This window comes from Rhincodon typus, chromosome 38, assembly GCF_021869965.1.
Source record: "Rhincodon typus isolate 14 chromosome 38, sRhiTyp1.1, whole genome shotgun sequence".
Lineage (NCBI taxonomy): Eukaryota > Metazoa > Chordata > Chondrichthyes > Orectolobiformes > Rhincodontidae > Rhincodon > Rhincodon typus.
The window spans coordinates 8589697-8603747 of NC_063369.1; the positions used below are offsets into that span (position 1 = coordinate 8589697).

The 14051-nt window shown below is 46.1% G+C and overlaps 1 protein-coding gene across 1 annotated transcript in view; it reads right to left on the reverse strand.

Annotated features, from left to right (window-relative positions):
- Nucleotides 1–14051, reverse strand: part of LOC109937814 (protein lyl-1-like) — a 38541-nt gene that overhangs the window by 14607 nt on the left and 9883 nt on the right. The window contains exon 2 of the mRNA XM_048617774.1: nucleotides 11311–11841. Coding sequence (XP_048473731.1) covers nucleotides 11311–11786 — 476 coding nt within the window. The 5' untranslated portion in view covers nucleotides 11787–11841. The remainder of the gene's footprint in view (nucleotides 1–11310; nucleotides 11842–14051) is intronic.

Consider the following 14051-nt stretch of genomic DNA (forward strand, 5'->3'; position numbering starts at 1 on the left):
TTCCTGCATTTCTGCGGTAGAACAGCAATACTTGGAAATGAATATTCTGGCCGCGCCGAAGCACTATACAAAACGAGTTGCATCATTTGCAAGTTTTACTGTGCTTTTTTTTTTACTTCTTCTGCGTTTACCACCATTTGTACATCTCTATGCTGCAGCTGAGGTGTCCTTATAATTTTATGCATAAAAATAAAGCTCCTACAATTTACACGATTGCCCACATCATGGAAGAATATTGCAATTAACCTGCAGAAGAACACCACTTCAAGCAGATGATTAAATTATGGTTGAGGAAAGTCAGTGAGGATGATAATACACGTTGCCATGGTGACTCTGCATCTTTACCAGATCAGGGCACAGACTACGCTTTCTCATTCTTGCCCCCTCATTAAGTCCTTTATTGACTGCAAACTTTGAGAGAGAGGCAGACAAAATACTAAGTCTATTCTCAATATTCCAAGGTTCATATATTCATCCAGGCCTCACTGTAGCCTTGGATAGTGGGAACTGCATTCACAGAAGCTGAGAGTGTTGCACTCTGTTCCCCTAGCCCCATCATCATCCTTTTACCCCTAAAAATGTTTTATTCATAAAATTTGTAAATGTACAAAACATTTTGAATTAATAATTACAATAAAGTGCAATAAACTTGACTCCAGACAACACGTTCCACTGTTGACTGCTGTCAGTTAAGGGTATCAGGCTCCTGGAGCAACCTTGCTGCACATGCCTATGAATAAATAGTACAGTGTGGATGCAGTCAGTTTACCCTTTACCAGACTATACTGCACTAAACTAGAGCACTCTAGAATGAGAGGGAACCTGACTGTAGTGCACATGGTCATGAACACACAAAGATAGCTTATGCCTTACCTAATGTAACCACAAATCAGAGCCTGATATATTGATAATGCCATTGATGTCAAGGGGCAACGGTCAGATTGTCTCTTGTCAGAAATGGTCATTACCTGACACATTCATGGTCTGAATGTTACTTGCCACCTGTCAGGCCATGTCTGAATATTGTCCAGGTCTTGCTGTAATTGGATATGGACTGCTCCAGTATCTCAGGAGTTGCAAATGGTGCTGAACATCCAATCATTAGTGAATATTCCCACTTCTGACCTTATGCTGGAGGTAAGGTCATTGATGAAGAGACTGCAATAGTATCTGTTTAATTTTAAAAAGTCTGGAATGGGTCTAGGACACAACCTGAGGAGCTCCTGTAGATATGTCCTGGAACTGAGATGACTGAATTCCAACAAACACGACCATCTTTTGGACCAGGTACGACTCCAACCAGCACAGAGTTTGCCCTCAATTCCCATTGACTCCAGCTTTTCTGAATTATTCTCTGTTCACTAAATTTTTCACTAGAAAATGACCTTGTTTTTAATAAAGGGCCTCTGCTGCAGTTTTGAGCAGGGGCTTTGTCAGCTGTAGTTTGTACAGACTTTTTAAAATTAAACAGATACTATTGCATAAATATATTGTGCTTGATTGGCTGGAAGTGTTTATCCGATGTGCTGTCCCCAGCTCCAAGTCATTGGCTGACACAGTGGTGTCAATACTCCCTTTGTATTTGTAGTTATGGTCACCTCGTTTCTTAGCTTAGATCATAAGAAATATGAGCAGGAGTAAGCCATCTGGCCCCTCGAGCCTACTCTGCCATTCAATCTAATCTGACATTCCACATATCCGCTGTCCTGCCCATTCCCAATAACTCTTGATCCCCAACTGATCAAGAATCTATCTCAGCCTTAAATACAAACAAAGACTCTGCCCTCACAGCTCTCTGTGGTAAGGAGATCCAAAGACTCACAACCCTCTGAGAGAAGAAATTCCTCCTCATCTCGGTCTTCAATTAGTGTCTCTTTATTCTGAGACTATGCCGGCTGGTCCCAGAATCTCTCATGAGTGCAAACATTCTCTCAGCATTGACACTGTCAAGCCCCTTAAGAATCCCATATGTTTTAATGAGATCAACTCATTCTTCCAATCTCCAGTGAGTAGAGTCCCAACCTGTTTTAGCCTTTGCTCATAAGCCAATTCCTCCATACCAGTGATCATCTGAGTGAACCTTCTCTGAACTGTCTCCAATGAAATTATATCTTCCTTTAAATAAAGGAACCAAAACTGCTTACAGTGCTCCAGATGTGGTCTCACCAGCACTTGTATAGACGCAGTAAGCCTTCCCTACCCTTATATTCCAATCTCCTTGAAATAAGGACCAACATTCCACTAACCCTCCTGATTACCTGCTGCCCCTGTGTGCCAGCTTCCTGTGTTCAACATACAAGTACCCCCACATCCTCTGCGTTGCAGCTTTCTCCATTTATTTTTTCTGATTAGTAGAAAATGAGATGTTTGCAGCAACAAAAAGATTCTTAGGCAGTCCCGGGTCACCCATTAGCAACATGGCCTCTGACCTGCTTGACGGGGGTTTTATCCGTGCAAGTTGATGTGTTGCAAAGTCTTCCTGCAGGCTACACAAGACCTTGAGACTCAGCTAATGCTCCAGTGCCGTTTTTTGGGCAAGGTTATAAAGGCCTGTGGAGCAAAGGTGGGAACTTAGGGGAGAGGTACAGGTCAGCCCTGCTCTCTTTGAACACCCAGGCAGATTCAAAGGGGCTGAATGGCCACCTCCTTCTATTCCTGTGAATTAGTAGCAGGGCCTGCAATAATCGTGCCTCCCCCGCCGCTTCCCAGACAGAATCCCGACACTTCCTACTCATCATCTCTTTATAATGACAACTCAGCCGAAAAACCCAATTTGAGGTCGATCTCGGGTACAAACTCCAAAACACATTGTCAGACAAATAAGCATCCAAAGGGTCATGACCTTCTACTCCATATACATCTATGCAAATATACTAGCTCTGACACCTTCTTGTTTCAGGCCAGAAAGCCAGTTGATGAAGGATAATATTAGAGTTAACTTTATTTGCTGTTACATTTATTTACAGATTGAAACATTACAAGCATGTAACTCCTAACTCAACATCCTATAGTTTTAGCAAGGGTCTCAAGTGAAACCCCAACTAAAACCTCCCAGCTGAATATAATTACACATAAGTCCTGGCAATTCTCAAAGTACTTATGGACACAATTTACAAAAACATACGCTGGAATTAAAAGTGAGCTGCTACAGCTGAAGGATGATGGTGACTGTAAATTCATCGACTGTCTGATGTGATCCTGTCTGGACCCATGAAATAGGATATCTGTATGGAGCAAGGGAAACTTCAAGCAGACAGACTGAAAAGGAAGAGGTAACAATAGATTGACAATTCACTATTGTTTTCCCATTCACCCCCTCCCCACCCCCGCCCATAAGCAGGAAACTAACTCTTATAGACGTCTTTGTGTTTCACTCCTCCAGAGATATACAAAGGACTGTATTAGAAAACAAACCACAGCCCCCTATGTGTGCTAGTGGCCTGACATACTGGCATGTGGACTAGTTTGCTGTGACGTTGATAACATGTGGAGCTGGAGGAACACAGCAGGTCAGGCAGCATCAGAGGAGCAGGAAAGTTCATGTTTCGGGTTGGGACCCTTCTTCAGGACTGGGAAGGGGGAAGGGAGCTCAGAAATAAACAGAGGGAAGGGGGAAGGGAGCTCAGAAATAAACAGAGGGAAGGGGGTGGGGTTGTGGGAAGGTAGGTGGGATGGTGATAGGTGGATGCAGGTAGGGGTTTGTGGAGATTGGTCAGTGGGAAGGGTGGAGCAGATAGGTGAGAAGAAAGATGGACAAGTTTGTATCAGGTAGAGGAGGCGGGGATGAGCGGGAGGCCTGGACATGGGATGAAACTGGAGGTAGGGAGATTTTGAAGCTGGTGAACTCTATGTTGGGGCCATTGGGCTGTAAGCTCCTGAGGCAGAGTATAAGGTGTTGTTCTTCCAGTTTACGTGTGACCTCATTGTGACATTGGAGGAGACCCAGGATGGACATGTCACCAAGCAAGTGGGAGGGGGAGTTGAAACAGCTGGCAACCGGAAGGTGGTGTTGATTGGAGCATACAGAGCGCAGTTGCTCCGCAAATCAGTAACCGAGTCTGTGCTTGATCTCTCCATTAGAGAGGAGACGTGTTTGAGAAGGGCCAAAAGCACACCTGCACTGCAGTTGAGGAAAGGAGGAAGATTTCCTCTTGTTGTCAGTGCGACCACCCAATTACCAGCAAAAGAATCCAGGATAAAAGAATTTCAGTCAACCTGCAAATAAGCCGAGATCTCAAACTGCTCAACCTCCGATGTCAATATTAGGCTTGTAATAACCGCTATGTCCCAGTACTTATTCTCCACAGATGTTTTTGTATATTATTAATCATCTTTACTTCTAACCTGCTGTGTTATTATTCATTCTCATATTGATAACTATCACTTTTGTTTAATCAATTGGTTACAATTTTTCCTTTTCAAACATAAATTGATTTGGGACGGAGAAAAGCATCCACAGGGGATGGACCCCTTCTAAATTGACCGTTTTGTGACCAGCCGAGGGACAGGTGAATAAAGGAAGGGGGTCAGTTCATCCCTCATCACCCCGGTATTTGACAATTTGAGATAGTTCCACAAATATACAATTCTACTGCTGTACTGCTGACCAGCTTGTACTCAGCGGAGATCATACACTCGATCATTATTTCAAAAATACACAACACTAAAGTCTGAATGAAGATAGGATCCCAGCACACGTACAGACAGAAACATTGCCGGACACACAGTAAGTTTCTCCATCCTCACTGAACAAAGGTTACTCAATGTTAGAAGCACAACAGCAGAACGTTTATCATTGAAACAACATTTATAGAAAGTTTGGATAAAGGTTATTCAAGCTATCAGCCCGGTCTACATCATAAGCTACATATTAACTGCAACTTTCACATTACTCCAAGGGTAGTCAATTTTGATAACTTTGCCAGCTGGGCACAGGATCTCACAATTGGCATGGTGAGAGGGTTTCGGGCTGATCTTCACCCCAGCCAGATCATCAAGCCAACGACCCCTAACTTACAGGTTTAACCTGATGCATTATAGAGAGAGCTGATCCACACTCCTGATTTCAACCTCCAACCTCCCCGAACCCCCGCTCCCTCCTCACCTCTTCGCCTGGAAGGCTGCAGATGATATCTAAAATAGGAGCAATCCCCTACCTCCCCCAATCTCAACCCCTCAGAGATCCCGCTACCTTCCACCAGTTTCCTCAATCTTAATCAACCACTTTTCAAAGTTAAGTCTGATACCGAAGGGAAAAGCTGCAGGATTCACCTTTAACAGATAAAACTGGAGCCTGTCTTTACTCAATCACATATTTATTTACAGAGTGAAGCAATACAAGCGTGTATCTCCTAACTCAACTGCCCACTGTTTCAATAAGTGCCTGGAGTGAAAGGCCAAAGGTTATGAGGGATAAAGAATGAGAATAGCCAAGATCTTTCTGAATGTTGGAGCAGACTTGTGGGGTCTGCTCCACTCCTACTTTGTAAATTTGCATGTTGCTATGTTATTTGACATCTTTGACGTTCGACAAGCCTTCGCTGTCAGGTCAGTCCTCCTAGGAAGGGGAATGGAGCCCAAATGAACAAAGACATTTCTTCAAACCTCTAAGGAGCTTCCTCCCTTCCTTACTCTTCCCCAGAAAGCAGTGGAGGCTGGGTCATTGAATGTGTTCAATCACTGAGTCAGTTTGATAGATAAGTGCATCCAGGGTTATTGGGGGGCAGGCAGGATAGTAGAGGTGAGACCATAATTACTTCATCTGTGATCATATTGGATGGCTAGGCAGGGTCGAAGGGCTGAATGGCCTAATCCTGTGTTCCCCTGGCTTTCCTTCTTTCCCAGCAAATTCAGCCAGTACACCCTTATTTTTTGCTACTGAATGGTACTGAGCTTGGGGGGAGTGGGAATCAGGGAGGCTGCTGTGAAAGGCCTGACACAAAGACAGCAGAGTTCCTTTAAATGAAGTGGTGTGTCACTTTAAATAAGGAGAGCTGTGCTGCTGCTTTAAACACACTGAGACAGCTCAGTGGTTAGCACTGCTGCCTCGCAGGTTCGATCCCACCCTCAGGCGACTGTCTGTGTGGAGTTTGCACGTTCTTCCCGTGTCTGCGTGGGTTTCCTCCGGGTGCTCCGGTTTCCTCCCACAGTCCAAAGATGTGCAGGTTAGGGTGGATTCTAAATTGCCCCATAGTGCCCAGGCTACGTGGATTAGCCATGGGAAATGTAAGGTTACAGGGATAGGGTAGCGGGGTGGGTTTGGGTGGGATGCCGTTCAGGGGTTTGCTGGGCCGAATGGCCTGCTTCTGCACTGTAAGGATTCTATGCCTAATGGCACAATTCTAAAAGGAACAGAACAACCTGGGGATTCATGCGCATCGAAGTTTGAAAGTGGCAGGATATACTGAGGGCGCGGTCAGCAAAGCAGATGGGATCGTGTCTCTGTATATAAAGGCACTGAGTACAAAACCAGCAAAGATACACTCGCGTGTTTCGGAAGCTCTGGTCTGGCCCAGTCAGGCGGTTCCGTTCTAGCCACTGCACTCTCAGAAAGAGAACAGGAGATTTACCAGAATGGTTTCAGGGATGAGGGATTTCAGCAACACGTTTGGTTTGGAAAGGCTGAGGAAGCTGTGTAAAATTATAACAGAGTTTGATAAGGCAGAGAGATTAAAGGATGCAGACTTAAGGTTCGGGGCAATAAAGGGCAAATGTGAGGAAGAGCTTTTTACACAATAAGTGGAAATTGTCACCCACAATGATCTTGGAAAAAGCAGCAATGATTCAGATGAAAGCTGGATGGACACTTGGCAGGGCCATGGGGATTGAGCTGGAGAAAGGGACTGATTGGGTTCTAGGGAGTCAGCACAGACTCAATAGGCTGAATGGCCTTCTTCTTTGCTGCGACATATCTAAAGCTCATGTTTATCCTCCCCAGAACCACCCACATTTCGAATCTGGTGCTAGTTAATGCCCTCCTGTGACCCTTACCCTTAGATGGAGCATCATTTAACCAGCAGAGAACAACACAGAGATTCAAGTTCATTCAGTATCCAATTGGGATGGGTTGGATATGAACCCAGATTAGGACACTGAGATAAATGTAAGGAGATAAACAGATGTTTAATTAGTAATGTGTTATTGGGTTATGGAGAGCTGGCAGGAAAGTGGAGTTGAGGCTGAGATGAGATCAGCCATGATTGTACGGAATGGTGGGGCAGATTTGAGGGGCAGAATGGGCGATTCCTGCTCCTAGATCTTCTGATCTAGAGATCACTTGGCAGTGTTCTAAATCACTGCCCCATGCATCTTCCAATTCATCGATATTCCTGCTGGCTTATATAAATCATACTATTTGTGAACTTATCAATATCTAAGCTTCTGCTAGTGCATTAAACCAATTTATGGTTTTATAAACCCTGAAACATCCAACTCCCCCACTCCCATATAAAGTGTCTGCTCAATCCAATTCACTGTAGGAAATCCAGCAACGTTCACTGTCTCTGCAGTATAATAGCTGATGACTGTGTGGACTTGATACACGGCAATTATAATCCTCACTTTCCTGCTCAGTATCAGCTCCTGAACTGGAATGTTGTGGTATTTAAATCCTACTCTAGAGGCTCCAGGTTGGGAATTCAGTGAGGTACCTGGGGAGGAACTAGGCTGAAGAGTGACGGAGAAGTAGTCACTTGTGGCCCAACCAATAACTACCTATCAACCAGCATCACAGTTAACAAACAAACAAACAAACAAACAATCTGGTCATTATCACATTACTGTTTTTGGGATCCTGCTGTGCACACAATACACTGCTGCATTTCCTACTTTACAACAATGCCCACCCTTCGAAAGTACTTTGGGGTGTCTCAGGGGTCAGGAAAGGGGCTGCCAATTCCCTTTGCCTCTGTGAAAAGTTCAGTCCGTCCAAGAATTGAACCCAGGTCCTTCTGGGAATTCCACTAAAAACTGTCCTAAAAACAAACTGCACGCCCGACCATTCCGTTTGCCTCTTTCCCCTTTTGTTTTTCTCTTTCTCTTTTGAAACCTTTGGTCTTTCTATTTTGATAAGCTCACCATGAGCACTGACCCTCTGCACTTCCTCATTCTTTGTAAACTCCGAGCAGACAGTGCTGCACTTACGCCCGGCTTTATCCAGGGGTGTAAGACATACTCGGCTCATTCCAATTTCACTGAAGGACCTCAGTTTGACATTTCCTTTACATTTTCCCTTCTCCCAACCAATTGTAACCTCCTCTAAAACTCAGGTACAGGGTCAGTAAAGTTGGCGCTTGATTTTGTCTGATCAGATATGAAATGACTAAGTGGAACAGGCCAGACTGGCTGAACAGTCTCCTCCTAATCCTACATCTCCTCTTCCGTCTTTGGCAATTTTCAACACAGAAGCCTACATATTAATACTGGCATCACTTGAGGTTTATTGCATTTTCCTTTTGTGAAGTTAGTGATGCCAACAAATCTCTGCCAAGTCGAAAGGAAATTACGTTTCAGGTCTCTCAAAAAGAAACCAACAAGGACGTGCTACGAATGTAAAAACAAAATTTGTAAAGAGTTATCTACAATTTTCGGTTGGATTGCAACTTTCTACTAGTCCCGATAATAGAAACTGTTGTGCCCATCTGCTGGTGGGTTGGTGCCAACGGTGAAATTGAATATTTAATGCCAAATGGTTCCACACTGATAATACAGTCACCCGGAAGGATGAATGGTTTTGGTGCCAGTTCTCCCGGGAAATAAACTGTGGTACTTAAGGCAAATTCTTGATCTGGGTTTGTAATCAGATCACAAAATTAAAAACTGCCCTTTCTACATACCCCGACTGCACCACCTCTGATAACTTGCCATCTATTCTGTTACTGGCTCCAGACAAAATGCCAACCTGAACTCCTTCTACACTACAGAATAATCCCTGTTTTTATTAAGGATACAATAGGATCTTATTGCGTTCGCAGTTTATTGTACACATAACCACAGCACTGATTTCACACAATGACATTTCTCTGTAAGACGTAGAAACTGATGTAGGCCATTCAGCCCATCAAGTCTCAATTCAATGTGATCATGGGTGACCTGATCATCATCAACTCCATTTTCTTGCCCCTAAAGGGGCTGAATGACCTCCTCCTAGAATCTGTACAGGGAGAAACAGGCCATTCAGCCCACCAAGTCCGTACCAAACTTTTGAACAGCATATGCACCGTGTCCCTATAATCCTGCATTTCCCCTGGCTAACCCACTTAACCTACATATCCCTGGACACGAGGGGCAATTTAGAATGGCCAATCCAGCTAATTTGCACATCTTCGAGCAGTGGGAGAAAACCCACGCAGACTCGCAGAGAATGTGCAAAACTCCGCATAGACAGCTGCCCAAGAGTGGAATCGAACCCAGGTTCCTGGGGCTGTGAGGCAGCACTGCTAACCACTGAGCCACCATACTTCCCACATGGTGCCTCAGTTTCCACAGAAGGCTCCCACCTGTTTGGGATGCTCTCTGGAATGGAGTAGTTGCCTTCTGACAGAAAGAAATAATTGACCTCAGTACCTATAGCCTTTGAAAAAGGTGGTCTTTAGAATTCTCTTCCCCAGAGAGCGGTGGAAGTTGGATTATTGAATAAATTCAAGACTGAGATACAGATTTTTGATCGACATTGTGATAAGGACTGGGCAGGAGAGGTCTCAGTTCAATTAGGCACGATATTGCTGAATGGTGAAGCAGGATCAAGGGGCCAAATGGCCTGGTTGTGCACTGATTTCCTTTCTTATCTAAGCCTTGATCCTTTACTGGAAAATGTGTGAGAGTGGAGACTGGAGTTTGAGAGGTTGCTATCACTTCGTTGTGGTGGGGAGGTGTTTTAGTTTTGGACTAGGTAATCTGGCAGAGGACAAAAAACCCTCTGGCTCCCAATGGAAGTGAATCCAGTACATTTTGTGGAATCTAGAGCAGCAGGATGCCATTCAGCCCTTTGAACCTGCTCCACCATTCCATACAATTGTGACTGATTGGATGGTCACCTCAAATCCACATTCCCTGGTAACCTTTCAACAGAGAACTTGTTTAACAAGAAACAACCTACTAAATATTCAAGGACTCAGCTTCCATCACCTTTTCAGGAAGAGAATTCCATACAATCACAGGATCCCTTCAGTGTGGTAGCAGGCCATTCAACCCTCAATGACCCTCTGAAGAGCAACCCAGCACCTCCTACCCTAACCCTGTAACCCTGCACTTCCCATGGCTAACCTACCTAGCCAGCACATCCCTGGACACTATGCCTGATTTAGCACAGCCGATCCACCTAGCCTGCACATCTTTGGACTGTGGGAGGAAACCGGAGCACCCGGAGGAAACCCATGCAGACACGGGGGGAATGTGCAAACTCCACACAGACAGTCACCTGAGGGTGGAATCGAACCCTGGTCCATGGCCCTGTGAGGCAGCAGCGCTAACCACTGAGCCACCGTGCTGCCCTTCCCTCATAAAACAACCCCCCTCCTCATTCTGCGGATTTCTGTGAATCCCCAACCTGTTGACAGCAAACTGAATGTTCACTCTCAATCCCCTGGCCCTCGTCCAGCTCAGGCCCACTCTCCTGACCTTTATCACTCTAGACCAAACCAATGATCGAACTAATAACCCACATCTACTCTACTTGGGGACAGGTAATTGTAATGATTGCACAGGTGGATCCTATTGATTATGAGATCCCTGATTGGGTGCTGTTAACCCCGGGCCGATCAGGGAGCCCTGGCTGACAGATATAACCAGGAGATTCAGAGAGTCTCCTCAGTCTAGGGACTGACTCTGAGCTGGCTGGTCACAGCCCATGTGCAGTACACATATAAATAAAGGGTGACCTGGTTACAGGATACCAGCCTCTGTGCTGTTATTTCAGTAATAAATGCTGCAGCTCCAATTCCAATTTGTGTTCTTTGTTTGGAAGGATGGACAATGCCAGAGGACGTGAATTAAACACATTTAGGAGAAGGGGCAGTAAAGAAATTGCTGCAGTTTTGATTGAGGGCTGTTGGGTTAGCTTCCTTTGAGTGGTACTCAAAGACCATTCTGACTGGGGCCTGGCTAAGTTGCTCTCGCAGAGGGCTAATAGGGGCTAATGCAGCCTGTTCCTGAGCTTGAAGCGTTGATGAGTGTTGGAAACATCCCGCACGGGAGGCTGACAGCATGTCCTGACCGAGGGGGCAGATGCTTACTCTGACCGCGACTGGATGTACAAACAGCATCAGAGGAGTCTTGCCCTCAAACAGAAGAGAGAGCAACGAGCAGACTAACCTGTTGATGAGGCTGTGAGGCCGGTACTGGGTGGCGAGGAGAGGGCCGTGAATTGGCAGGGACCCCACTGGGTGGTTGGAGAGTTGCACCATCCTGCTATCGGAGCACTGGACGAGGGATGGGATGGGGTGCAGGGTCGTCAGTTCAGTGGTCTGCACCATCCTGACCCCTCCATTAACCTGGGGGCTCTCCGCACCTGGGTGGAGCTTGCTGTGACCCAGGCTGATCACTGGTACCTCCAGCGGCAAGCTTCCTGAGGAGCTCAAAGGGGTTTCCGTGGAAACGGGCTCCAACGTGTCTTGCTTGCCTGACTGAGTGCGGTCCCTGGGGGTAGAGTCAGAAGCAGCTTGGGCCGTGATTTGCCTTGCATCTCCCTCGTTAGTCGGGGACTCGCTAATTCGTCCCGGCTCAGTCTTCACGGGACTCCGGGAGTCTCCGGTACCTGGGGAAGGACAGGACTCGAATTTCTCCATCATCTTTCTTCTTCAGCCAACTGTAAGTGTGCCACTCCAGCAATCCCCTCCGGTTTAGCTGTGGGGAGGAGAGAGAGAGAGAGAAATGCAAATCAACTTTAGAAAGAGGGGTAAACAACAGGTGAAAGAAAACATTTTAACTGTTTGAAGACCGCGCTTCTTTGGTTTCCCTGAGGACACTGCACTCACACAGTCATAGAGATGTACAGCACAGAAACAGACCCTTTGGTCCAACTCGCCCATTCTGGCCTGATATCCTAAATAAATCTCGTCCCATTTGGCCAATATCCCTCTTAAACCCTTCCTATTCATGTACCCATCCAGATGCCTTTTAAATGTTGTAATTGTACCAGCCTCCACCACTTCCTCTGGCAGCTCATTCTATACACACACCACCCTCTGTGTGAAAAAGTTGCCCCTTAGGTCCCTTTTTTTAATCTTTCCCCTCTCACCTTAAATCTATGCCCTCTAGTTTAGGACGTCCTCCCCCCAGGGAAAAGACCTTGTCTATTCACCCTATCCAAGCCCCTCATGATTTTATAACCCTCTATAAGGTCATCCCTCAGCCTCTGATGCTCCAGGGAAAATAGGCCCAGTGTGTTCAGCCTCTCCCTGTAGCTCAAACCCCCCCAAACCCTGGCAATATCCTTGTAAATCTTTTCTGAACCCTTTCAGTTTCACAACATCTTTCCCATAGCAGGGAGAGCAGAACTGAATGCAATACTCCAAAAGTGGTCTAACCAATGTCCTGTACAGCTGCAACATGACCTCCCAATTGCTATACTCAATGCACTGACCAATAAAGGCAAACATACCAAACACCTTCTTCACTATCCTGTCTACTTGGGACTCCACTTTCAAGGAGCTATGAACCTGCACTCCAAGGTCTCTTTGTTCAGCAACATTCCCCAGAACCTTACCATTAAGTGTACAAGTCCTGCCCTGAACGGCCTTTCCAAAATGCAGCACATCGCATTTATCTAAATTAAACTCCATCCGCCACTCCTTGGCCCATTGGCCCATCTGATCAAGGTCCTATTGTGGTCTGAGGTAACCTTCTTCGCTGTCCAATACACCTCCAACTTTGGCGTCATCTGCAAAATTACTAACCATACCTCCTGCGTTCACATCCAAATCATTTATATAGATGATGAAAAGCAGTGGACCCAGCGCCGATCCTTGTGGCACACCGCTGGTCACAGGCCTCCAGTCTGAAAATCAACCCTTCACCTCCACCCTCTGTCTCCTACCTTTGAGCCAGTTCTGTATCCAAATGGCTAGTTCTCCCTGTATCCCGTGTGATCCAACCACTCGAAGGTGAAACTGAGGTATCGGAGCTAGAGGAAACCATTCAGCCATCAAGCCTGTCCTGTTCACTTAGACTGGATCAGATCTGGCTGATCAGCTCACTCTCGTTCCATCATCCCTTTCCTTGCCAAAGCTCAGTCTTGAAAGCTTGCCTTAGCCCAACATTCACAGAATTTTGAGGAGATGGAGTGCGGAATCATGTTGATGTGACTGGGCCAGCACTCCGTAAACCTGGCCTGACACCATTATGATTCAATTAATAAAATCGGCAATCGAAAACAAGACTGAGTCCCAGATGTTGTTTAAAAAAAAAAGTCCCATTTGCTTCACTGATGTCCTCAAGGGAAGGAGAATCTGCTGTCCTTACCTGGTCCGGCCTACACGTGACTCCAGGCCTACAGTGATGGCTCCCAACTGCATTCCCCCCCACAAATGGCTGAGCCAGCTGCTCAGGTCAAGGGGCAGTTACGGACGAAGCAACAAGCATCAGCCTCTCCAATGATGCGGAGACTGAAGGGAACGGGAAATTAAAAACCTTGCACTGTAGGTCAAACAGTAGTTGCTCTGTGCACAGCAAGATCCCACAAGCAGCCTCGTAATGACGACAAGGTAATCTTCCGTTTTTAGGGTGTGCTCGAAGGATGAACATTGGCCGGGAAACCAGGGAGGGTGCACTCTGTCCTCTTCAAACTGTCCCACAAATTATTTTACGATGACTGGAGAGTTTTAACACAGAGACTGCAGCAACAAGCCTGTGCTTCCCAAACTGTTTCCCCCTCCCCACTGTCAGCCCACCTGTGACACTGGAAAATGGCTGTGCCCCCACTCCTCCAAGTAAGAGTTGAGGGTGTGTGTGTGTGAGTGCGTGTGTGTGTGTGTGTGTGTGAGTGAGTGGATGTGTGAGAGAGTGAGGATGTATGTGTGTGAGTGAGTGTGTGAGCCTGTGAGTGTGTGTGAGCA